This window comes from Eretmochelys imbricata, chromosome 3 (assembly GCF_965152235.1).
Source record: "Eretmochelys imbricata isolate rEreImb1 chromosome 3, rEreImb1.hap1, whole genome shotgun sequence".
NCBI lineage: Eukaryota > Metazoa > Chordata > Testudines > Cheloniidae > Eretmochelys > Eretmochelys imbricata.
In genome coordinates, this window is record NC_135574.1 from 180,663,014 (window position 1) to 180,690,600 (window position 27,587).

The 27,587-nt window shown below is 43.2% G+C and overlaps 1 protein-coding gene across 23 annotated transcripts in view; it reads left to right on the forward strand.

Annotated features, from left to right (window-relative positions):
• NRXN1 (neurexin 1) overlaps positions 1 to 27,587 on the forward strand; it is a 1,233,750-nt gene that overhangs the window by 329,886 nt on the left and 876,277 nt on the right. For 4 of the 23 annotated variants that reach the window (XM_077811984.1, XM_077811986.1, XM_077812000.1 and 1 more), the window contains exon 6: positions 19,558 to 19,584. The exons of 18 other annotated variants lie outside the window; for them this stretch is intronic. In XM_077811984.1, coding sequence (XP_077668110.1) covers positions 19,558 to 19,584 — 27 coding nt within the window. Of the gene's footprint in view, positions 1 to 19,553; positions 19,585 to 27,587 lie in introns of all 23 variants that reach the window. One more of the 23 variants, XM_077811987.1, reaches the window with a different exon arrangement.

Sequence of the window (27,587 nt, forward strand, 5' to 3'; positions counted from 1 at the left end):
GCTCCCATTGGCCAGGAACCACAGCAAATGGGAGCTGTGGGGATGACACCTACAGACAGAGGCAGCATGCAGAACCACCTGGCCGAGCCTCTGCCTAGGAGCTGGAGAGACATACTGGCAGCTTACCAGGAGCCACCTGAGGTAAACACCACCTGGAGCCCACACCCGGAACCCCGTTCTCACACCCCATCCCACTGCCCCATCCCTAAGCCCCCTCCCACACTCTGAACTCCTGAACCCTAGCCCAGAGACTCCCCCCTTCACCCCAAACCCTTCATTCCCAGCCCCACCCCAGAGCCTGCACCCCCAAATGGAGCCTTCACCTTCCCCTCCACCCCAATCCCCTGCCCCAGCCCAGAGCCCCCTCCCACACCCTGATCCCCTCATTTCTGGCCCCATACCAGAGTCCGCACCTTCAGGAACAGAAGGAGGGGGGATGGAGTGAGCAGGGGCAAGGTCTTAGAGAAGGGGCAGGGCCAGGGCATGGCCTTGGGGAAGGGACAGTCAGGCGGCAGGGCAAGGGTGTTTGGTTTTCTGCAAATAGAAAGTTGGCAACCCTAGTACCAATGAATGTTATCCCTAGCACTGCAGGAAGAGAGCCAAATAAGATGAGGAATGTGTTGATATATTAATTAATATTGACTTTTGGTGTCACTTTTATGTAAGCTGAGGCATAATTATGCCGCAAGTGTGGTAAGTCACACTTCTTCACGGAATTTGACAGAGATAATGAGTATTTCAGTGGTATGGCTTAATTGGTACTGCAGTTAATGCACGTGAAGGGTTACGGCAATGTCTAATTGTTTCCCATGTAACTAGCATGACTAAAACAAAGTTATTAGAGAGATAAGGTGGGTGAAGTAATATCTTTTTTTGGACCAACTTCTTCAGGTCCTTCTTCGGATCTGAAGAACAACTATGTGTAAGCTCCAAAGCTTGTCTCTCTTCCCTACAGAAGTTGGTCCAATAAAAGATATTACCTCATACACTTTTTGTCTCTAATATTCTGGGACCAGCATGACTACAACACTGTATAAAACAAGGTTAATGAACTGAGCTATGAGAAGGTATTGGTTGTGAAAGTTTATCTAAGCAGTCTGTAGGAGTGCTCTGTCTTTTGCAGCCCATGGAGACTCCAAGGGTAAGGACTGTGATTGTGCCAATGCTCTGTGTAGCTCCTCCTTTCTTATGCACAGTCTTAATCTAATATCTCTAGGCCAGGCTGTGATTGGCATTGTACAGATGAGTTTGTTCTTGTCAGGTGGATAGACAAGGTATAAACAAAGACCCAATTATCCAGAGCTACTGATGAGAATACTCAATGTACAATATTTTGTCTTTTCAGCTAGATCCTGAACCAAAGCCTAGTGAAGAAATGGAAAGATTCACATTCACTTAAGTGGGCTTTTGATCAGACCCTTAGTTGTCATATTAGAGAAGAATATGAATTATCCAGAGACTGATGATGGTGATGATTATATTCTCAGATTTATGAAGTGTTGTAACTAGTACTAAGAAATATTTACAAGAAGGTGAGAGAGATGCAGCTAAAATTGATGAATCTTTCTAATGCCATGGAATTATGCTTCACTCATAATGAGTAGTGGATTAGATGTTCAGTTCCATTAAATAATGAAGGTATATTGCTAACCATACAAATGTTTACCCCATATAAAATCTCATAAATTGTTTAATTGGTTAAAAATGTGCACTCTCAGATATTTAAAATATGGCATTTTGTTTTTCTATTACAAATCACTTAATGAACATCCATAAACATGGATTTTTAAGAAGTTGTAATACGTTTATTTTACTTTTGGTAAAAAGAGCTCATTATTTTATTACTACTTCTAAATATTGCATATAAATATTATGGTAATAAACACTGTGGTCCAGTTTTCAGAAATGGGCACATTTTTAGGAGGACATCTAGATCCTAATTTGAATTCTTACATTAGAATTTAGCAAGAAAATGCCTACACTGTGTTCCTAAGGTGCCAAATTTGGGATCTGGATGTCCTTTTGAAGCACTGATATTTTGAATCTTTACATTATTTGAGTGCTACTCTGTATTCATATTCCATAGCTGTCAAATGCACATCCAGTGTGCATGCATTAGAGAATTTTCTAGTCAGCACTATCTATCAGGACAGCATATGCACCCTTCCTTTCCTGGTGCTCTGTGTGAGGATATAAAGGGCAGAGCTGCCCCACCACACCCAGTTCCTTCTCTACCGCCTGTTGTGCATGTCAGATCAACTCTTCTCAGGATTTCCTCCGTGTTAGCAACTGCTTGCTTAGCAGCTCATTTAAGTCTACAGAATATGTGGTCATTGGCAGTATTAGCGGCCAGGGCTTACCAGGGTGAGTTCCCAGTCTTTAAGAACTCCCAAACTGCTAGGCAGTCATGCCTCTGAATGACAGACACACAAGGTTTCTGTTCTGCCTCACTGAGGGACATGTCACAGAGCACTGTAAAATCCTTCTCAAAGATGACTAGGTGCTTGAGACAGGTGCACTGAGGGCTTTCCTTATAGAGCTAATGATGAGGCTGGTCTCTGACTCCTAGCTCCAGGTGTCTGCATCTTTGGGAGACTGGAGGCTGTCAAAATCAACCCTGGCTTCAGTGTTGAAACTGGGTGAAGGAACACTCAAGTCTGCAGCTTCCTCCTCTGGGAAGCAGAGACAGAGATCAGACAGGGACCGAAAGTCCTCAAAGGAGAAGAGATGAAAATTATCCTTTCTATGTCCAACTTCAAGGCTACATAAGATCACTAGACTGTCAGACATTAAAGGTGCCTCAAAACTTAGGAAAACTTTTCTGAACACCAGAGTCAGTAATAGCTGAGTGGACATGCACATAATAGTTGCTCTGCCAGATGCCTCCACAGTCAATTTAGTGTTAGCACTGAGGCAATTGGAGAAACGGTCAGCTAGTATGATACTGGGTAGAAGCCTGATTCTGGTGCTGGGCATTCTGTTGGTTCCTGCATTGACTCCGGCATGGTTTCCTCCACACCAATTTGCAGGCACTCCACCACTTCAGGACTTGTTGGCAGAGATGGATCCCATGTGGCTACTGGAGGCAAATTCACCCCTGGTGCTGCCCAGGTTCCTGGACCCAGTGACTTCATTACTTCCACCAACCAGCCAGGTTCCCCTACACTAACAGGGTGAGCACCACCATTTCTGGAGAATTGTTCCCTCTCATCTTCTGATTGACAGGAAAGCTATCAAATATCCCTGATCAGATCTCCAGACTCAGCAGTATTGATCTCATGGTGGGGGATAAGAAGAGCAAATCCATTGTCAATGGCATAGTAGATTATCAACTCAGCCCAATACTGGGGATTACTGGTACCAAACATCATGGGGTCCAGAGCTATGTCATCATAGTGTGTGGAGCATGTGAGCTCCCTGCAGAGCTCAGTACTATCTCAGGACTGGCCTTTCCACCATACTTGTGGCATAGACAATAATCCCTGCACCAGTAACTGGATCTGTGCCCCAGACCAGAGCCATGAGTGGGCTGTGCTCGTGCAAAAGGTCCAGGGTGAGGGAGAGACAGTACCAGCCATGCCCTCATTATCTCTGGATGATGCCCTGGCACCAGATCACTTAGCTTACCATTCCTGAGGACTACAAGATGTTCCAAATCCTCATAATATGGGTAGTAGTGGCCTTGGCGATACCTGTTGAGGAGTTGCAGGATATGCTGCACCATCTCCTTCATAACCTACACTTGGTATGGGAACACAGAGTGATCCTGATCAATGGGGGGCTGGAACCACCAGTATCACTGGCATACATGTCCAAATGAGCAGACAGTTGGTACCAGATCCTGGCTACCAGATATCAAGTCAGAGTCATAGAATATTAGGCCAGAAGGGACCATTGTGATCATCTAGTCTGACCTCCTGTATAACGACAAGCCATAGAACCTCCCCACAATAATTCCTAGAACAGATCATTTACAAAAAACATCCACTTGATATAAAAATTGTCAGTGATGGAGAATCCACCATGACCCTTGGTAAATTGTTCCACTGGTTAATTACGCTCAATTTTAAAAATATTACTAAATTTTAATAAAAATATTATTAAGGCGTGTTTTCCAATCCTTTAATCATTCTTTTGGCTTGTCTCTGAACCTCTCTGATTTATCAGCCTCATTCTTGAATTGTGGACACCAGTTCTATCCCCTCCCAGGATCAGGATCCTTGCTGGTGAGTGGCCAATGAATGAACCCATCAGTACCCCGAAAGAGATGAAGCACCTCAACTTGCTGACAAGAAGGCTTAAAGCAGAGTAAGCTTCTAAATGAAGATATTGAACTACAAGGCAGTTGTGGCAAATATGACCATATCAGTGGAGTGCTTTTCAATAAAAAAATTGTAAAGATTGCAGGGATGATTTCCAGACTGTACAACTGGAAGGTCCATGTAGTGGCCAGAACCACACTGCAGGTGACTGTGGCAGACACTGCCACAAGGGCATTGGCAACAGTGGTCACAATGTGCCACTCCTCCTGAATAGTTACAAACAACTTTTGAGGACCTGCTGTTTTAAGGCTGTTCACTCTTCCACAAGAGGACCACTGAGGTAATGGGATCCTTTAAAAGATCTAGTGCTACACTCAGAACCCAGGGGATCTATCCTCCAGAAGAAGGTACTTCAGACCACAACCAGATCAGCAACTGCCAGTCTTCCGGCATGTGCCATGTGAGCCCCCAGGCCACAAGCAAAGGCCTTTGACAAGAAAGTCCACCAGGGGTCTATCTCTCAGTTGCTTCACACTGCTTCAGCACTGACCAGGCAGTAAATTTGACTCACTGTTCAAGGATGGCATACCATTCATTCCACGATCTTTGCCCTCTCTTCCTTTTGGCAACTGTCTGGCTCACTTCCAACATGCCTTGTCCAGCATAGCCTCAGACCATAGGTTATTGGAGGTGGTCCAGAGATACAATGCCATTTAATTCCTCTCCTCTCCCCCCCCACCACCACCTGAAGCCTTCCACATCCCTCTTCAGGCACCCCTCCCTCAAGAGCCTGGTCGAAAAAGAAGTGCAGTCCTTCATTGTTTTGGGCATGAGGTGACGGAGGTTCTATTCAAGGGACTTCATTACTGCCAAGAAGACAGGTGAGTTTCATCCAATATTCAACATGAGAAGGTCTCCTTTCTGTCCATCTTCCCCTCCTTAGATCAGAAAGACTGGTATGCTGCCCTTGACCACAAGATGCATAACTGAGGTATACCCATCGTGGAAGCACTTCTTGGAGTTTGTGTGGAATAACAATTACTACCAATATCAGGTTGTGCCCGTGAGGGTGGGGGGGAGGAGATACCAGCGAAAGGAGGACACTCAGGCCTAAGAATAGTAATCTATGTTTTATTGAAGGAAGGAAGGAAGAACTTACTCTCCAATCTGCGCGGGGAGCCCCTAGGATGCGTGGAGGGGCTGCAGGGGACTCTGGCCATTTGGGACAGCTGACCAGGCGGGACTCTGCTGGGGGGGGGAGTCCTCTGCGGTGCTATATTCTCTGTGCTTATCTTGGGGTTACATGGGGCCACAGCTGGTTACATTCTTATATGTATGATTTATGCTTATTACATAAACTGACTTGTTTACGGGCAAAAATATGCTGAGCTATGCTACAATATCTTTTGGCAGGGTCTGTCGGACAAAGTTAATTGAAATTGCCTGCATCCTCTGCTTACATCCAGTCACGTACTCAGTCCACCACTTAGTTCCTCGCCAATCTTCCTCGCCAACCTGCCCCTACACAGGGGTTGACTTCTGGGCTTTCTGCAGTGTCCCATGTATTTATGAAATGCCTTGCAGTGGTGGCAGCCTACCTCAGAAGGATGGGTATCCAGGTGTTGCCATACTTAGATGGGTCAGAGGCTGCCCAGAATCTCAGGTCAGGCCCAGTATCATATCTATTCTCTAGCTGTTTGCACATTTTGGTCCTGCTGATGAACAAGAAGAAATCCACATTAACTCCAATACAGCCAAGAAAGTTCACTGGGGCAATACTCAATGTTTGCAAGGGGGTCCCATACAGCTTAGTTTGCCTTCTTGAACCATGCATCTATTTCCAGGGCTCACATGGGTGATCTCATGGCTCAGAGAACCTGGTCCTTTACACAGAGGGCTTTACACATCAATGCTGTAAAACTGAGAGCCACAGAGAGGGCATGTATAACCTTCCTTCTGGATATTCACACCTGGGCAGTCTTTGTAATGTCAGACAACATAGCAGCAGTTTTTGACCTCAACAGAAATGGGAGGGACCAGATCACAGGCCTTGTGTCAGGAGTCCAGCTGACTCTGGGATTTTGCCATAAGACACAATGTTATCCTGTCAGCAGTCTATATCCTAGGGGTGGACAATGTGAAGGCAGATGGCCTGAGCAGACACTTCTTCACAATTAATAGTGGTTGATAGACATAAGTCCTTCAGAACATCTTTCAGATGTGAAGGGTTCCCCACAAGGACCTTTTTGCAAAAGCAGAGAGCAACAAATGTCAGCACTTATGTTCATGGGGAGGCTGCACTCTTGGATGTTTTTCTCCTTTCATGTACTATGGCTATTCTGTGTGTTCCATCCCATCCCCCTGCTGCCCAAGGTGCTGCAGCAGATAGAAACATATGGTTAGAAGGGACGGCAAAGATCATCTAGTCTACCCCCCTGCTGAGATGCAGGATTTGTTGTTTCTAAACCATCCAAGACAGATGCTCTCCAGCCTCCTTTTGAAAACCTCCAGTGAAAGATCTTCTACAACCTCCCTGGGCAGTCTGTTGCATTGTCCTACTGTTCTTACAGTTAGGAAGTTTTTCCTGAGATTTAATTTAAATATGCTGTGCTGTAATTTGAACCCATTGCCTCTTGTCCTGCCCTCTGTGGCAAGATAGAACAACTTTTCTCCATACATGTGTTCACAAAGCATTATGTGCTGGTGCAATCAGCCAGGGATGATTCAAGAATTGGAAGATCCATGTTACAATCCATATTTATAGAGACTGCACACACCCGCCTCCAGTGCGGGCTACTACTGGGGAGTCACCAACTGTGGAATACGTGTACGACTAGCATTCAAAGAATAAAGAGGCTACTTACCTGTGCAATAACTGAGATGCTTCAAAATGTGTAGCCTATGTATATTTTCCATGATCCACCCTCCATCCCTGCTACTTTGGAGTCCTCATGTCCCATGCTCTTGTGATGGTAAAGGAACTGGGGTGTTGGAGGGTGGCTCTGCCTTTTTTACCCTTGGAAAAGCTCACAAGGAGAGGAAGGGCATGTGCACCTCCCTGATAGATATTGCTGATGAGAAAATTCTCCAACATGTGCACCCTGGATATGCATTCACCAACTCTGGAATATGTACACTACACATCTTGAAGAATGTGTTACTCTACAGGTAAGTAATCTTTTTTCTTGTGACTACACTATATGTAGAACTGCAATTCCCAATGAACTCTTCAGAGAGGACTTATTCAACTCCCCCTTCTGGAATGTAACTTTGCTGTTACAATTTTTAAATTGTAAAAAATAGAAATATTGGCCTTTTGAAGAATACTTGTTTGGATAATGTCTGTTCCTTACATCAATTATATGGAAGAATTCATCTATATTTTAGGTCACTGGGGACACCATGAGCATATTTAGCGGCGTTTTCTGCTAGACTATGAATAGCAGATGGCAACTGAGTTAAGCAATTAGTGTCTTGCATTTATATTGTTGTCATAGGCTGACTTTTCAGCACATCCAGCAGCTTCTGGAGATCAGGAATCCTTCAATATTATGATGCTGTTGGAGCCTGTACATTCATATATAAAATGTTATCGTTCTCCTACTTCAACTTATTTGTATTTGTGAGAATTGTGTTCCGTGCTTTTAATTGTTTTAATGTCACTACTAAGTAGAGACTCAGTGCATTTGATCAAGAGGTTTCCTTCTGTGAGTTACTGTCAGCTGTACTCTTGTTTATCTGGCTTACAAAAGCTGTTGGTGGCATGCCAATACAAGAAAACAATATAAGCAAGATGTCAAAAATACTGCTGATACTGACAATTCCTACAATAGAGCTCATGTGCTTTGTTTACTCCAATGATTTAAAGAAAGGATTTTATCACTATTGTTTAGGCAGCTGTAGTTTCTGTACTTACTTTCCTGGCATAATGGATCTATTTTTTGTGTAAAAATTTTTATTTCAATAAATTAGATATTAAATGGCTCTGAATTGTTTCAAGGTTGCCTGAGAGCAATGGTTTTGAACAGAAAGTTTCTCCTTTTCTTTATTAGAAGACACACAATGGTTTTACTTAACAAAAGCCCAGCTATGTTTATGTAAATTGTAATGAGGTCAGAAGTACTTTGGAATTTCTTCACATGTTACCATTAGAAAGAAAAATCAATACCAGGCTCACAATCAAAGAGACTAAAAAAAAATTGCTCCTGTAAGCAGAACTCTACTGAAACTAGTTATATAATGTCATTAATGTGAAGATGTACATGAATCAGAGACTCCATGTAGTCCCTTAGGGACTTGAATATTGCCTATCTATTTTATGTGCATGATGCTCAGATGCTACAGCAATGGGCACCAGTACAAAATCCTAAGGTAGCTAGATCAGTGTTTGTCAAATAGTTGGTCATGGGAAGGTTGTAGATGAGTTGCAGGCCCAGGTGGGAGGAGAGTTGGAGAGCAAGCTCCCCCTGCTGCAATAGCTCCTGCCCCACAGATCTGGGCCCAGCTCTTTTCCCTGGACACTGCAACTTGGTGCACAGTATCACAGCACCATTCATGTTTGGCCTGGCTGCACCTCATCATGAGTGATGGCAAGGTTGCAACATCGCTCATTCAAATTTGACCTGGCTGCCCCTCTGTCTGACGGAGGGAGAGTTGGGTCAACCCTGAGTGATGCTGTGATCCTGTGTGGTAGGTCGCAATGCCTGGGGTGGGGAGGTGGGCCAATCCCCTCAGGACAGCAGGTGCCCCTGGGGGGTAGATGTGGGATGACTTCACTCTCCAAGACCCTGACCCCCAGGCATGGATTAGGGTTATGGTGCTGTTGTGGGTGGCTGGTGCCATGGAGCAAAGAGGGGGAAGCAGCAGCGGAGGAGGAGACTGGCCCATAATTTTATGCCCCCATGAATTTGGAGCCTGCATTGGTTGCAAAAGACAAAATGCAGCTGGTGCGTTGTCTTAGTAAAAGTTTGGGAACCAATGAGTTACATTAATGATAAACAACATTGCATTGTGGGAAGGTGTCTAGGGTACTCAGTGATCATTGTGAAGTCCAGCTTGATTTGTCACCTCCATGACAAGTGGCTCTGTATCCCACTGCATGTGGAACAACTCATATTGCTGATCACCAAGAGCTTGACACAAAGCCATTGAAGTCAATAGTTGCTAGTCAGCATCTTTCTTCAGCTCTCTCTAAACACTTCTGTGAGGCCCAGAAAAGAGAATTTATAATTAAAAAAACAAACTAAACTCAATTTCCCAGTGCATCAATGTCTTCTCCTTTATGCATCTGCCTTTTACATTGTAACAGCTCCAGGGCAAAGACATAACTTTGTCTATTGGACAATGCTAAACAAAAATTGGTACATGATGTGAAGCCCATACTCCTAATGATGAGCAGTTCCCCTGATGAGTACTCTACCTGAAAGTATCTGAGCAACTGCTCACCGATATGGCTTTAACGCTTTAGAATCTGCCCTCTGATTAATAATAAGGCATGAGGAGATGTCTCGTGTGGTGCTGTATGGCTTTTTTTTTTTTAATCTTGGATGATGAGGTTCAGAGCGAATATCTGACAGGAAAGAGGAACAGTAGAGGAGGATCTAAGCAAGCTTGTAATATGGCAGGAAAAAATCAGGCTGGTACATTGGGGCTCAAATCATCTGAAATGGTGCTGAAGGAAGAAGAAACCTGAAAAGATGATTCTGAAAGAGACTTACAGTAGGAGTGATAGTGGACTGTGAATTATATCTGACTTTGAGAAACGATATGCCAATAGAAGAGGCCAATGGAGTTTGGGGTTTTCTGTCAGTCTTGGAGCAGGGAGATGATAGTCTAGCCATCTCAAAAATTGTTTTATAAGACACTGAAAGCCATGTTTTACTTTTAAAGGCCATTACTCTTATTCAGAACTGATCTTGTGATTATGCAAGATTTAAGAACCAAGCAGGGTCCTGTAAGATGGCTTTGGTAAAGTTTCCGGGGCAGATCCTCAGTTGGTGTAAATGGTTATTGCTCCACTGACTTAAATGATTGCAGTGACCATTTACACCAGCTGAGGATCTACCCTTAGGTGTTTGTTCTCAGCTCACAAGTGATGGCCCAATGAGTTTCAGTTGATATAGTTGGTGTATTGGTGACCTAAGTCCAGCTGAAATGCAAGGTGGGAGGCTTCAAGCTTCCAGGCCACATTCCATATGCTTCCAAGTTTATATATGGTGGGCCAGATCCTCAGCTGTTACAAACTGCCCTATTTCCAGTGAAGCTAAGGATCAGACCCTATAATGTTGGGTGTTTAGGCTAAGTGAAGACTATAGCATTTGGGTCCTTTGGTATCCAAGTAACATTGCCTAGGTCAATACCCAGGAGTTGGGCAGAACTAGTCTTCATTCCATACTGAAAATCTTGCTGTTTCAGCTTTGTGTTAGTTGCCAAATAATTTGAATGGTTTAATTGCACAACTTACAAATGTCCAGAAATGTCTCTTCACTCATCTCTGCCACCAGAATAAGATAAGCTTTTCCAGTGAGAGATACTGTAAGTGCTTAGATACTCACAACCAGAAAGAGCATTTCTCCACAGCTCATTTGTTTTATGGCATCTGTCCACAGTGAATTAAGGTCCCTCCACCAATAGCATGCATTGGACCTTATAGTTAGGCTGCTAGGGGTGTTTATATGTGTGTATAGATAGATAGATGCTTGATGGTTCATTGAAACTATTCACTGAATGATTTTTTTAAAAGGAAGTTGAGAGAATTATAAACGTATCATGTCACTGACTTGTTCCTTATGTAAACGATGCATTAATATAGCTTGTATCATCCCATGTGTTCCAGCTTTTGTTTAACAATGCAGTTATTCTTTCGCACATGCCGCCTTCCTATAATGCCATTCATGATATTAGCTGCGTGACTCCGTACATACAAGCGTCATACTAACCCAGTATATCATTTATAGCTCATGTAATTTTACAGCACCATATTTATAAGACCAACAAAGAGTCTGGGGGTACTTTAAAGACTAACAGATTTATTTGGGCATAAGCTTTCATGGGTAAAAAACCCACTTTTTCAGATGCATGGAGTGAAAATTACAGATGCAGGCATCATTATACACAAAGAGAAGGACGTTACCTTACAAGTGGAGAACCAGTGTTGGCAGGGCCAATTCAATCAGGGTGGATGTAGTCCATTCACAGTAATTGATGAGCAGGTCTCAATACCAAGAGAGGAAAAATTGCTTTTGTAATGAGCCAGCCACTCCCAGTTCCTATTCAAGCCAGTTTAATGGTATTAAATTGGCAAATGAATTTTAGTTCTGCAGTTTCTCTTTCAACTCTGTTTTTGAAGTTTTTTTGTTGAAGGATGGCTACTTTTAAATCTGTTACGGAATGTCCAGGGAGATGGAAGTATTCTCCTACTGGCTTTTGTATGTTACTATTCCTGATGTCTGATCTGTGTCCATTTATTCTTTTACATAGAGACTGTACGGTTTGGCCAATGTACATGGCAGAGGGGCATTGCTGGCACATATTAGTAGATGCGCAGGTGAATGAGTCCCTGATGGTGTGATTCATGTGGTTGGATCCTCTGACGGTGTCACTAGAGTAGATATGGGGACAGAGTAGGCAATGAGGCTTGCTACAGGGTTTGGTTCCTGGGTTAGTGTTTCCATGGCATGGTGTGTAGTTGCTGGTGAGTATTTGCTTCAGGTTGAGGGGATGTCTGTAAGTGAGGACTGGCCTTCCTCCCAAGGTCTGAGAGAGTGAGGGATCATTTCTGAGGACAGGTTGTAGATCGTTGATGATGTGCTAGAGAGGTTTTAGCTGGGGGCTGTACATGATGGCCAGTGGTGTTCTGTTATTTTTCTTGTTGGGCCTGTCCTGTAGTAGGTGACTTCTGGGTACCCATCTCGCTCTATCAATCCCTTTCCTCACTTCCCCAGGTGGGTATTGTAGTTTTAAGAATGCTTGATAAAGATCTTGTTGGTGTTTGTCTCTGTCTGAGGGATTGGAGCAAATTCAGTTGTATCTGAGGGCTTGGCTGTAGACAATGGATTGTGTAACGTGTTCTGGATGAAAGTTAGAGGCATGTAGGTAAGTATAGCAGTCAGTAGGTTTCCGGTATAAGGTGGTGTTTGTGACCATCACTTATTTGCACTGTAGTGTCCAGGAAGTGGATCTCTTGTGTGGATTGGTCCAGACTGAGGATGATGGTGGGGTGGAAATTATTGAAATCCAGGTGGAATTTTTCAAGGGCCTCCTTCCCGTGGGTCCATATAATGAAGCTGTCATCAACGTAGCACAAGGAGAGGACAGGCGCATAAAAATGCTGGCATACTGTGAGGCCATGTGGCTACCCATAGCAGTGCTGCTGACTTGAAAGTATATGTTGTCCTCAAATCTGAAATGGTTGTGGGTGAGGACAAAGTCACAAAGCTCAGCCACCAGTATTTATAAGGTAATATGGAAAAAACTTCTCTTTAAAAGGTATCAAATACATTTGGGGTCAAATCCTGCCTCTCCCATCCTTCCATGAAGAGGTCCTTTGACAAAGCTGTAACAAATTCTGCTGCATGGGATGATGGGGAAGGATTTCTATTTTAGAATTCTATACTGCCACCCATCAGTGTAGCATGTCAGCACAGATACTTAGTGGAAGCAAGTCCCAGGGAGCCTGCATGGGGCTTTTTGAGATGTGGTGGGAATGCATAACAAAAACTAACAGATCCATAATTTATGTGAATCCATTGGCTGCTAGTCCCAAAAATGGGAGAAGAGGCCAGGGATGGTGTCATGTTGCCCATCACTGCTACTGCAACCCTGTTGTAGGCTGCTCAATTGCCTGTCTAGGGTGGGGGTGGCTTCCTCCTCCACAGCAAAATGAGTGCAGTACTCCTACCATTGCCTGGTTACACAAGCTATGTGTTGCATACAGAATTTGGTCCTTTATGGACAGCATACTCTGTTACATGCAAAAAGAAAGGGAATACTTCAACCTCAGCCTGGACCAGTCCACACAAGAGATACACTTCCGAGACACTACGGTGCTAATAAGCGATGGTCACATAAACACCACCCTATACCAGAAACCAACTGACCGCTATGCCTACCTACATGCCTCCAGCTTTCATCCAGATCACACCACACCACACGATCCATTGTCTACAGCCAAGCTCTATGATACAACCGCATTTGCTCCAACTCCTCAGACAGAGACAAACACCTACAAGATCTCTATCAAGCATTCTTACTACTACAATACCTACCTGCTGAAGTGAAGAAACAGATTGGACAGAGCCAGGAGAGTACCCAGAAGTTACCTACTACAGGACAGGCCCAACAAAGAAAATAACAGAACGCCACTAGCCATCACCTTCAGCTCCCAACTAAGACCGCTCCAACGCATCATCAAGGATCTACAATGTATCCCGAAGGATGACCCATCACTCTCACAGATCTTGGGAGACAGGCCTGTCCTTTCTTACAGACAGCCCCCCAACCTGAAGCAAATACTCACCAGCAACCACACAACAGAACCACTAACCCAGGAAACTATCCTTGCAACAAAACCCATTGCCAACTGTGTCCACATATCTATTCAGGGGACACCATCATAGGGCCTAATCACATCAGCCACACTATCAGAGGCTCATTCACCTGCACATCTACCAATGTGATATATGCCATCATGTGCTAGCAATGCCCCTCTGCCATGTACATTGGTCAAACTGGACAGTCTCTACATGAAAGAATAAATGGGCACATGCCAAGGTTCCTTCCCCTCTCTGAACTCTAGGGTACAGATGTGGGGACCTGCATGAAAATCTCCTAAGCTTACTTTTACCAGCTTAGGTTAAAACTTCCCCAAGGTACAAACTATTTTACCTTTTCCTCTTGGACTTTCGCTGCCACCACCAAATGTCTAACAGGTATTATTAGGAAAGAGTCTGTTTGGAAATGTCTTCCCTCCTACCCCAAATCCTCCCAAACATTACCCCCCCCACTTTCCTGGGCAAGGTTTGATAAAAAATCCTCACCAGTTTCCATAGGTGACCACAGACCCAAAGCCTTGGATCTTAACAATGAAAAAGCATTCAGTTTCTTAAAAGAATTTCAATAGAAGAAAAAGTAAAAAGAATCACCTCTGTAAAATCAGGATGGTAAATACCTTACAGGGTAATCAGATTCAAAACATAGAGAATCCCTCTAGGCAAAACCTTAAGTTACAAAAAGACACACAGACAGGAATATCCATTCCATTCAGACAGCTTATTTTCTCAGCCATTTAAAGAAATCATAATCTAAAGCATATCTAGCTAGATTACTTACTAAGTTCTAAGTCTCCATTCCTGTTCTGTCCCTGGCAAAAGCATGAGACAGAGAGAGAGGCTTTGTTTCTCCCTCCCCCCAGCTTTTGAAAGTATCTTATCTCCTCATTGGTCATTTTGGTCAGGTGTCAGCGAGGTTATCCTAGCTTCTTAACACGTTACAGGTGAAAGGGTTTTTTCTCTGGCCAGGAGGGATTTTAAAGGGGTTTACCCTTCCCTTTTATATTTATGACAACACAAATCAGATGTCAAGAATTATAACATTCAAAAACCAGTCAGAGAACACTCCAATCTCTTTAGTCACTTGACTACAGACCTAAAAAGTGACAACTCAACAAAAAACCTTCAAAAACAGACTCCATTGAGAGACTGCTGAATTGGAATTAATTTGCAAACTGGATACAATTAACTTAGGCTTGAATAAAGACTGGGAGTGGCTGGGTCATTACACAAAGTAAAACTATTTCCCTATGTTTATTTCCCCCCCTCCACTGTTCCTCAGACATTCTTGTCAACTGCTGGAAATGGCCCACCTTGATCATCACTACAAAAGGTCCCCCCCCCCACTCTCCTGCTGGTAATAGCTCACCTTAAGTGATCACTCTTGTTACAGTGTGTATGGTAACACCCATTGTTTCATGTTCTCTGTGTATATAAATTTCCCCACTGTATTTTCCACGGTATGCATCCGATGAAGTGAGCTGTAGCTCACAAAAGCTTATGCTCAAATACATTTGTTAGTCTCTAAGGTGCCACAAGTCCTCCTTTTCTTTTTGCGGATACAGACTAACACGGCTGCTACTCTGAAATCTGTTACATGCAGAACTGTTTCTTGGGGTACATTTAGTCATCAATTTCTTCTTCCTTTGCAGAATGTACACTTATCTCAACTTAGCCCAAATGCCCGTATAGAATTGGAAGCTACTGATTCCAGAACAGTTTTGTTCCTGTGTTTAATTAGACATTTACAGTGCTTTGTGGGATTTAATCAAAGTAGACACACAGGTATAAGATTCAGAGGGGTAGCCATGTTAGTCTGGATCTGTAAAAGGGGCAAAGAGTCCTGTGGCACCTTATAGGCTAACAGACGTATTGGAGCATAAGCTTTCGTGGGTGAATACCTACTTCATCAGATGCATGTAGTGGAAATCCCCAGAGGCAGGTATAAATATGCAAGCAAGAATCAGGCTATGGATAACGAGGTTAGTACAATCAGGGAGGATGAGGCCCTCTTCTAGCAATTGAGGTGTGAACATCAAGGAAGGAGAAACGGCTTTTGTAGTTGGCTAGCCATTCACAGCCTGTATTTAATCCTGAGCTAATGGTGTCCAATTTGCAAATGAACTGAAGCTCAGCAGTTGCTCTTTGAAGTCTGGTCCTGAAGTTGGGAGGCATGTCAGTTCTTGCCCACAAACAACCTGAAGCATATTCTCACCAGCAACTACACACCGCACCATAGTAACTCACTCAGGAACCAATCCATGCAACAAACCTCGATGCCAACTCTGCCCACATATCTACACCAGCGACACCATCACAGGACCTAACCAGATCAGCCACACCATCGCCGGTTCATGCACCTGCACGTCTAACAATGTAATATACGCCATGTGCCAGCAATGCCTCTCTATGTACATCAGCCCAACTGGACAGTCCCTGCGTAAAAGGATAAATGGACACAAATACGATATTAGGAATGACAGCATACAAAAACCTGTAGGAGAACACTTCAACCTCGCTGGACACACAATAGCAGATTTAAAAGGTAGCCATCCTGCAGCAAAAAAACTTCAGGACCAGACTTCAACGGGAAGCTGCTGAGCTTCAGTTCATTTGCAAATTTGACACAATCAGCTCAGGATTAAACAAAGACTGTGAATGGCTAGCCAACTACAAAAGCAGTTTCTCCTCCCTTGATATTCACACCTCAACTGCTAGAAGAGGGCCTCATCCTCCCTGATTGATCTAACCTCGTTATCCCTAGCCCGATTCTTGCTTGCATATTTATACCTGCCACTGGGAATTTCCACTGCATGCATCCGACAGAGTGGGTATTCTCCCACGAAAGCTTATGCTCCAATAAGTCTGTTAATCTGTAAGGTGCCACAGGACTTTTTGCCAGGTATAAGATTAATATTCTTCTGTAAGCAGAATGTAAAGTTCACTCCTACAGCTCTGACAACTTGTGCACTGGACTAACTTCCAGCTGCACTGGGGTTCACAAGTTTCAATACAGTAGCATTAAGGAACAAATCATTAATGTTTAAATTCTCTTGTAAGAGGTAAAAAAGTATCCTGGTTAAAAGAGAAAACATATTGGCACATCATTGTTAACAAAACTACTTGGTTTAGGAGAAAAACAAAAAACAGAATTCAGTACTCGATTTTGGTTATTTATCAGTTAAATCCTGTGCATTATATTTTATTTAGTAAGCACAATTTTCTTAATCCACAGCTTTCAACTTCTTTAAACTCAATAATGCAAGTATGCAGATTATACTTCATGGGGTTCATGAAAATCATGGAGGAAAAAGTGAACATTGACAAGAGTAGTAGTGTGCTAGCAAGTACAGATCCTTCTTTCCCCCCACGCCCACTCCTTCAAAATCCATTACCATCTACTGTATCTTTGACCAGAAATGACAGAATAAAAATAGAGAAAAGGGGTCTTTGAAAATATTATTGTCCTTCTTTCTTCTTATTCATTCTATGAGCCAAATCCAGCTTCTAAGTAGCATAGCAATCAATGACATGTATAATTGGGAAACCAAGAGACATTCAGCTGAAAGGATTGTGTGGTGTTTACTGATCACCCAGTGGTGCTAAAGGTGCTTGCAGGAGGTCTGCTTTATTCAGTGCCTGGTTCCAACTGGCTGTGCATAATAATAAGAGCTTCAAAGTGCCTCTGTGCCCCTCCCCCTGATTCCTTCTGAGAAGTTCAGCCCTTAAAGGCACAGACCTCCAATACCACATCATCACTTCCAAGCCAAAACTAAGGTCTTACCTACAGTACAGAGGTTACAGCAGCATAGCTACAATGCCACAGCCATGCTGCTGTAACCTCTTAGTATAGACACAGACTACAGCAACAGAAGGGGTTTTTCTGTCTCTGTAGTAACTCCACCACCACGAGTGACAGTACATAGGCCAATGGAAAAATGCTTTCTTCGACCTACCTGCATGTACACTGTGGATTTAGCTAGGCATAGCTGCTTCATTCAGATGTAGATTCTTCACGCACCCCTAACACTGTAGCTATGTGGACCAAAGTTTTAAGTGTAGACCATGCCTTAGTAACAACTTTAAAACCCGACATTAATAAAAACACACAATAATAATCCATTACTTTTTGAGGTGCCCTGCACTGTCACTTGGACCTTGGGGACTCCCTGGAACATCAGCACTACTGCTGTTAGGAGGCAGCAAGTCCACTTGTTCTGGTGGTTTATGTCTTCAGGCTCTTTGTCTCAACCTGGTGAGGTTGTTGCCTGTCTGTCATGTTGCTCGAGAGGATCTGAGACTCACTGACCCTTATTCTTTCTTGGACTTGGAGAAGGTGTTGCCCATTCCTGCATGGTGTCTCTTGTATCAGCTGATAATCTCATATAGCTATTTGGTAGCCTTTTCTGACGCCACTGTTTGCAGCCATTGTTTCCCTTTGTAGGTGTTCAGAGCATAACTTTCATGAAGTGATGGCAGGTTCCAGGATTCCCAGATCATTTTTTAAAAAAATGTTGCCTTACCTGCCACTTTATACATCTACATGTCCCCAGTGACTCTGACATTAGTTTAGTATCAGGGGGTAGCCGTGTTAGTCTGTATCCACTAAAACAACAAGGAGTCTGGTGACACCTTAAAGACTAACAGATGCATCATCTGAAGAAATGATTTTTTTACCCACGAAAGCTTATGCCCAAATAAATCTGTTAGTCTTTAAGGTGCCACCAGACTCCTTATTGTTTTTGACATGAGTTTGATGCTGCAGACATTCTTGTTTTCTGTTAAAATGTCAACTGATGACGATCCATGCTTCATTGGTGCCATTTTGTAATTTAACAGTGCTAAATACAGATCAGAGTCTGACACCACAATGACAGGTTTCAGAGTAACAGCCGTGTTAGTCTGTCTTTGCAAAAAGAAAAGGAGTACTTGTGGCACCTTAGAGACTAACCAATTTATTTGAGCATGAGCTTTCGTGAGCTACAGCTCACTTCATCGGATGCATACCGTGGAAACTGCAGAAGACATTATATACACACAGAGACCATGAAACAATACCCCCTCCCACCCCACTGTCCTGCTGGTAATAGCTTATCTAAAGTGATCATCAAGTTGGGCCATTTCCAGCACAAATCCAGGTTTTCTCACCCTCCGCCCCCCCCCACACACACACACAAACTCACTCTCCTGCTGGTAATAGCTTATCCAAGAGTGGTCACTTTGGATAAGCTGTTACCAGCAGGAGATTGAGTTTGTGTGTGTGGTCTTTGGAGGGGGGTTAGGGGGTGAGAGAACCTGGATTTGTGCAGGAAATGTCCCACCTTGATTATCATACACATTGTGAAGAGAGTGGTCACTTTGGATGGGCTATTACCAGCAGGAGAGTGAGTTTGTGGGGGGGGAGGGTGAGAACCTGGATTTGTGCTGGAAATGGCCCAACTTAATGATCACTTTAGATACGCTATTACCAGCAGGAGAGTGAGTTTGTGTGTGTATGGGGGTGGGGGGGTGAGAAAACCTGGAAATGTGCTGGAAATGGCATGTGATTATCATGCACATTGTAGGGAGAGTGGTCACTTTTGATAAGCTATTACCAGCAGGAGAGTGAGTTTGTGTGTGTGGTTTTTGGAGGGGGGTGAGGGAGTGAGAGAACCTGGATTTGTGCGGGAAATAACCCACCTTGATTATCATACACATTGTGAAGAGAGTGGTCACTTTGGATGGGCTATTACCAGCAGGAGAGTGAGTTTGTGGGGGGGGGGGGGGCGCGGAGGGTGAGAAAACCTGGATTTGTGCTGGAAATGGCCCAACGCGATGATCACTTTAGATAAGCTATTACCAGCAGGACAGTGGGGTGGGGGGGGGGTATTGTTTCATGGTCTCTGTGTGTATATATGACAGGTTTCAGAGTAACAGCCGTGTTAGTCTGGGGTGAGGGAGTGAGAGAACCTGGATTTGTGCAGGAAATGGCCCAACTTGATTATCATGCACATTGTGTAAAGAGTTGTCACTTTAGATGGGCTATCACCAGCAGGAGAGTGAATTTGTGTGGGGGGGTGGAGGGTGAGAAAACCTGGATTTGTGCTGGAAATGGCCTAACCTGATGATCACTTTAGATAAGCTATTACCAGCAGGACAGTGGGGTGGGAGGGGGTATTGTTTCATGGTCTCTGTGTGTATATAATGTCTGCTGCAGTTTCCACGGTATGCATCCGATGAAGTGAGCTGTAGCTCACGAAAGCTCATGCTCAAATAAATTGGTTATTCTCTAAGGTGCCACAAGTACTCCTTTTCTTTTGACACCACAATATGTGCTTTATTGTTTTGATACTGTATCAACAGTACTGTACCAACAACCTGTTGGTTTGGGTTAACAGGGACTTGCAGTTATGTGTTTAAACTGCTCAAACCTATGCCTACTAAATTGTGGCCCATTAGTGATGACCTCAGCTGTACTGTGATCTACCTGTGCATGCTGAAATGTTAATTTCTGCCCAGGTAAGTTATTCCTGTTACGTAGAACTTACATTTTGTTCAGCTTTAGTCCAGCTTATACAGCTCTTTCCAGAACTGCTCAGGGAACCCTCTGGTCACAGACTTCCGTTTTGCCCCCCCCTCCCCCCAAGAGTAAATCTGGGTAAACCTTCATAATCTCTATTCAGTCAAAAATTGTAGTTTCCTCTGAAACACTTTGGGTATCAAACACAACCCAAGCTGCAGTCTGCAGAAATCGTGTCTCCCAAAGGGGGTGTTGAACATGCACAAATGTGGGCTCTGTTTTTTCTAAAGGTACCTGCAAGAAACCTGGTGATGAATCAAGCCTAGAAAAGCATTTGGTATAAGCCACATACTTCCTCCCTTCTTCCCCCAAATTTCTCCTCCTTGCTGGTTGTGGAAAGTGTTCACTTTAACGTTTATTTAGGGGTTTATGTATAGGGTTCAGTCTTTTTTCCTAAAATGACCAGCAAGTGTACCCACTTTGCTGGTTCTTCTACTTACTAAATGATTCCAAGAGCAACCACCCTCTCCAGCTACTCTTCGCTTCTTCTTTAGGGTGAGGTGAATTTTCCTCTGGGCAATAATTGTGGGATGGTTAGGCTGTCTGTCTTCCTTTTTTCCTGGCAGCCATTGGTTACAGATACAGACAGTAGCACTATTTAAACTTTCTCCATTTGTCTTCCACATTTCCAGAGTGTTTCAGATCTGGTGGGGCTTTTAACTGTTCCATTATTCCACTTGGGGTATTTTCTTAGTTTGTTTTACTCCTGGTACCATGTGGTGTTCCGTAATCACACAGTGTTTAAGGTGCTTTCAGGGGCTCTGTGTTATTCTGAGTGTGGTTCCAGCTGGCTTCTAACAATAATAGAAGTTGCAGAGTGCCCTGCCCAGGCTCTCTTGTAGCAAAGCTCATCCCTTAAAAGCACAGACCTACAATACCACAGATTGCATCTCATGTGCCAAAAAACCTGTTATTACCTTCCGCATTATTAGCAGTCCTTCTCGCTAAATATTATTAGGAATCATTGTTTCATTGGGAACTGTCCTCATTAAGTGGATTTCCTGATTATCTGTGACCCGATTAATTAGAATGTGCTCTACTAGAATAGTATGCAAGACAATGATGTGATTTTTTTTAATTGCATCCTGTGAATGTTTTTCAATTTATGAGGCTATCTTAGTTCAAGAATAAAGGTCCTTCTATATCTGGCTGATTTTCAATACCAGTAAGAGTTGCTTTTCAAAGGGACAGAGTACCATAAAGTCTAAAGCATGTATTTCACAGGAACATGCATGCAAACATTTTATTCGTAGTTGGGGGAATAAGGGGAGACCTATGTTGATAGATTAGATTTTCATTCAGAACGTGGCATCTCAGAGCAGGTCTGTCCATGAGGTAGCATGTAGGTCACTTATAATAGGGAGTAAAACAGGAAAGAAGGACATGAGGCAGCATGGTCTAATGGGTAGTAGACTGGGACTTAGGAGACCTAGGCTGTATTCCCAGCTCTGCCACTGACCTGCTGACCTTGGGCAAGTCATTTCACCTCTCTGTGTGTTTCTCTTCCTATGTTTTTTCTGACTTGTCTATTTAAATTGCAAGGTTTTGGAGGCTGGGACTGTCTGGGGTGTTTGCACAGTACAAATAGTTTTGCAGAGCAAATTTTCTGTTCATAAGGAGCATACAAGGTCAGTTTCAAGTACAAGGTCAGTTTCAAAGAGGATTTTTGTATTTAGGACCAGATTTTCAAAGTAGCATGAAATGGATCCTTCTGTAAAACCTTATTTTCACATACGAGTTGCAAATATGGGCACACAGCTGCAGATTTCGGCTTTAAAGGGGGCATGAGTATGTGTCTGAGTATAATGCTGGTACTCTTGAAAATGTTTCTTACAATTTGTTCTGCAATGGAGTGCAAACAAAAAATTAAAATTTCCCATGAAATAAAATTCTGGAAAAAAATTTCAGGTCAAATGAAAAATGTTTTGAAAATATCAGTGTTTCTCTCTAACACATACTTTAGTTTTTAAAAAGGTCCAAATCATACTGTTTGTTTCAAAAAGGTATGAAACAAACCCAAAATATTTGATTTAGTTTTTTTTCCAAATGAAATTTTGTAGAAATGATATTTTTCTAAACATTGACTGTTTTTGAAGAAAAATGCTGTTTTCATCAAAGTAAAAAAATGTCCAACTGGCTATAGTGAAGGGGTGACTAAAACAGTACTTGTGCTTTGTTACAGAGTAACTAACAATCTTTAGAAGTCTTTTCTTATTGTTAATTATGCTTGTACGAGAGTCTCAGGCTAGGACTTAAATGTAGTGTTAAAAAAGGCATATTGACAAGAGTAGCTACCAGCTGTTTTGGGGTGTGGAGAGAGGAGAAAATTGGGAGGACTATGGCTACAGATTTACAGTAGTGCTAACATTGTCTTGGATAGTTATACTGTAAGATATCCTCACAACACTGTTCTGCAATATCTACTAATATTAGGTTATTGTGGAAAAGTCAGGCTGGAAACTTCATCTGTTTGAGATAGCGGTCCTGATGTAAGAGGTGTATATACTATGCTAGTCCAAGAAGCCTGTATTAGGGCAATGAAATCTTACTTGGAACCAGAATCAGGATAAGGGATTCATGTCTGTATATCATCCCAAAAATTCTATGTAGATTGCAGAACTGAACAAACTCAAAGACCGCCAAAGGAAGTCGGAGAGCTTCAACAGAAATATCTTCAGAAGATCATGAATATCCAAGGGAGGGACCAGGTAGGGGATGAAGCTATTGGGGGAATGATGAAGCAAAGGTGTTGTCACTGGGATCAAACAGGGAACTGAAAACAACATATGGTCAGGATGGAGAAACAGAAGATTCCAAGAAATGGGGATAGGAATGAATGAAATAGCCTAATGAAATGAAGTCTGGATGGAGATAATCACAGAAGAAAGTCCTTCGGAAAAAACTGGAAAAAAATATTGCTTACTGTAGGCTGCATGGCTGGTCCTCCCTGTCACTCTCTGAGGGACACCACACTCACTTGCTGTCGCAAACCTGTAAAGGTGAGCTCAAAGGGGGAAATTAGCTTCACCTAGTGCTCCAGTCCTCTGGCTGGGCAGAACAGTATGGCAGTCTGAGCCCTAGGCCCAATCAGGGCGGGGCAGCAAAGCAATGAGTGGGCTTTGGCCTGCAATCAGGGCAGAGCAGCTAAGCAGTCTGAGTCCCAGTAGGGATGAGCACCACAAACTGTAGAGGCTCAGGTAAGGGCGAGCACCAAGAGAGTCTAGGGGCTCAGGTAGGGTTGCCTGAAAAGCACAGGCCTGCTGGCCTAAGGAGGGGAAGTACTGCCACCCCAGGGGAGACGCGGGCACACCCAACTGCATCGCAGCCCATGGCCCTAACAGTGGCAGAGTGGCCCACTGAGCGGGGATCTGCCCACAACATGCTGACCTTGTATCAGGCCAACTCCCAACCAGACTGTTTCCTGGTTTTCCTGGGCTGCTTCATACTCTCCCCCTCAGATGTACCTGTGTCTGTCATCTTGGGGAGTTCTGGCCAGTCCGCAGGCAGCAGCTCCTCAGTGTCTCAGTCAGCTGGCAGCCCAGGGAGATCCAGCCAGTCCTCAGGAAGCAGCCCCAGCAGCCAAAATGCATCCATCTCCTGTGAGGACGCCACCACAACTGAGCTGTAGGGCCCACCTTTTGTACCTCCTCTTCCTGTCCTGCCCTTCCGCTTTCAGTGGAGTAGACGTGGCTCTCCTGGTTCTGCCCGCCAGGGGGAGTGTTATGGGCCCTCCGTGTCACTCTCCAAGGGAGGCCATGCCTCCTTGCTACACTTACTTTTAACATATATGGTGCACTCACACCCAGTGTAAGTGGCTGTAATTCCAATTATATCAATAGAGTTTCACCTGAATTAATCAAAGCTGGATTTAGCCCATTTTGAGGTCAACTGCATGTGCTATAGTCTATTAAAAAAATCTTGCTTAATGTATAGTATTTTGATCTGTGAGAGCTTGCTTTTATTATAGTTAAAAAGGAGCAGAGCGTTTCAAAACATGTATTTAAATCCATTTACATAATTTACACACCTCATTTACTAGATACAGTGGCATACAGTAGAGTTTAGAGTCTAGCACAGAATGAAATCAAGTTACCATTAGAAAAAGAATAGTGTGTCAAAGCAGAGCATTATGCATTTTAATACAGCCAAATGCAAGGAAAAGTTGGGAACCAAGAATGCAAGATGGGAAACCCTGTGTTGGGAAGTAGGGACTTAAAGAAGGATTTAAGGTTCATTTTAGAAAATCATCTTAACATAAGCTCTCATTGTAATGCTCTGGCAAAAAGTTAGAAATAGAAATAGAAAAAAAGGGAATATCAAGTAGAAGCAGGGACGTGATCTTGCCTCCTGTTTACAGTATTGGTAAGACCACTGTTAGACTACTGTGGACAGTCTGGTGTTCACACTTCACAAAGAATGAGAGAGTTCAATGGAGGGCCCCAAAGATGATCAAGACTGGAAAGGAAGCCATAGAACATGAGGCTTGAGGAGCTCAACTTATTCAACTTATCAACGAGAAAGTTGACAGGTGACTTGATCACTGTGTATAGGTATCTGGAAAGGTACATGGAAAAGGTATCTGATAGTTCATGGCTTTTCAACTTTGCTGATGAAGGCATAACAAGATGCAATGTCTGGAAATTAAAGCTAGATAAATAAAACACTTTTTAGTTGTGGGCATAATTAAACATTGAAACTGCTTCCCAGGGAGGTGACAGCCTCACCATCACTTGGAGTCTTTAGCACAAAATTAGATGTCTTCTAAATAAAAATCCATGCTTTAATCCACTTTTGGATAAATTCAACAGCTTGTGTATGTGCAGATGGGTGTGTGTGTCATGTTGGATGGTCATAGTGGTTCCCTCTAGCCTTGGAATCCATGAGTTCAGTCCGCTGTTCATCCCCTTCCTTTGTGGGCTGTAGAGAGAACAAGACTGACTGCACTGCCCTCAAAGTGCTCAGACCTTTCAGCTCTGCTTTAAGCTAATGTCAATAATTGGATTTCATGCTTCAGGGTTTCCGCAGTTGCCTGTAGATATGAGGAAGGAATTTTTCCTCTCATACATAATTGGCTAGATGTATTCTAGTTGTGGGAGATGGGAGGTTGCACCTTCTTCTAAAACATTTGAGATTATCCACAACTGGAGATGGGACATAATTCAGAGTGGGCCAGTGCTCTGAGGTGGTACAGAGAATCCTCTTTCTAGATGGCTGGCTGATGTGTTTGCTCACATGCTGAGGGCCATATTGATCTCAATATTTGGAGTCAAGAGGGAATTTTCTTCCAGGTCAGATTTTTCAGGGACTGTGGGTGAGGCAATTGCCTTCCTCTCCAGTATAGGGTTCAGTTCACTGGCTGGGATCATCTGGGCATATCTCACTTAATCAAATCCCTGCCATTGCAGGGATCTCTGGCATTGGTGGCACCTTGGTCTCTCCAGTTGTCTGCTATGGCACACAGTTTAGTCTCCTAAAGACTGAAATGCTGTAGCCTAACTAAAGTCATTGAACTTAATATATGAGTATCTGGGTGAAGTTTAATGGCCTGTGTTATACAGGAGGTCAGACTAGAAGATCTAATAGTCCATCCTGGCATTAAACTCAATGAAACTGCAATTATTCCACATGTCTAATGTTGATAAGGTTCTGTTTAAGCATCTGATCACAATAAGAAATACAATAGGCTGTCTGGGCTGTCATATCCATCTATGTGCCCTGGCTGTGTAATGGAACACACGGGGGAGTTGATAGTAATAAGACAGTCTGGAGCAGCTCATTGTGAGTAACAAATGTAAAATTAAAAAATAAACACATTTTAAAATATCTACATTCTAATAAAACTGAATTGGGCATGTTAAATACCTTTGGCTTTGGAACTCAGTCCTGCAAAGAGAACCACGTGAGTGCATCGTTGAGGTCAGCCAGATGCTCTGGGTATGTTCACGCCACACACTAAGCCCAGGCTCTGACTCAGGTTTGAGGCCAAGCACCTACCCTCCACACACACACATCACTCTGACTCAGGTCAGCAAGCACTCACAGCCTGGGTTTTCACAACTTGCTAGGGAGCTGGGTCAGAGCTGGAGTTCTGCTGTGACTCAAGTCCAAGCCCTGGCATTTTGCAGCGTAGACACAACTCACACCACAGAACAGAGTCAGAAAGTAGATGCAAGACCCGATTCCACCAATTGTAAGCCCAGGTTTACAATTCATTGTGAATGCTCAAGCTTGGAAACACAAGCCCGGGTTCCATGGACACAGGTTTAAAATGCAGTGTAGATATATGCTATGTGGGTGCAGGGGTCTTGCTGCCATGGTTCTCTTTGTAGTGTCAGGTTTAAATCCTCTGTAGTGAAGGGATGTTGCAAGTTGTGACCACACCTATGAAAGGGAAGAGAGCGAAGAGCAAAAAGCCAAAGTTCACAGATCCAATATATTTTCCTATGCCAAACAGAGACATATCTGAATCTCTCAGTGGTAGGGTGTGTGCATGTGTGTGTTTTTATAAATCCTGTTAGTCGTCATGCTTTAAGAAATCCACATTTCATTTATTTTGGGGTAAATGATTGAGCTGAAGTGATTAGGCTCTCCTCTCCATGAACTGAATGTGTGATTGTGAACATCATCTTAATCTGGACACATTTTAATCAGATTGTAGAGGGGGAATAAGTTAATATGGTTTTATAATTGGATCCTTATGGAGTTGGAGAAGTAGCCCTCTGTTATATAATGATCTGCTCACAAGAACAGTTGTGGGACTCCTATACCTTCATACATCATTTCAAATGGATTATATTTCTTGGTCTAGGGAACAAAAATTCAGTATAATAAGCATTTCAATAAAAATCAATCAGAACCACCTGTTCTGGACCCTGGATTTTAGACTCGTCTTATGTAAATTGATATAGTTCAGTCATATGTTCAGCCATTTTACATAAAAATTGGTGCTTGTCCTCTTCTCTTTTTACATCCTGAATGCTTGGTTCTATTTAACAATAGATGCTTTTGTTGAATAACTGTAGGAGAAATATTAAGGTAAACAAATCCTGCTTTACCCAGACATCTGATCACTGGGAGCTATATGGAGCATTATGTAATTGGCGCCTGGGCCACCATAGACATTTTGAATTGTTTCACTTTGTCACTTTTGGGGGTATTTGAATCCATTTTAAAGAAAGGGCCTGACTGGGTTCTGGAGTTTTTTCTATTTAATTTTTT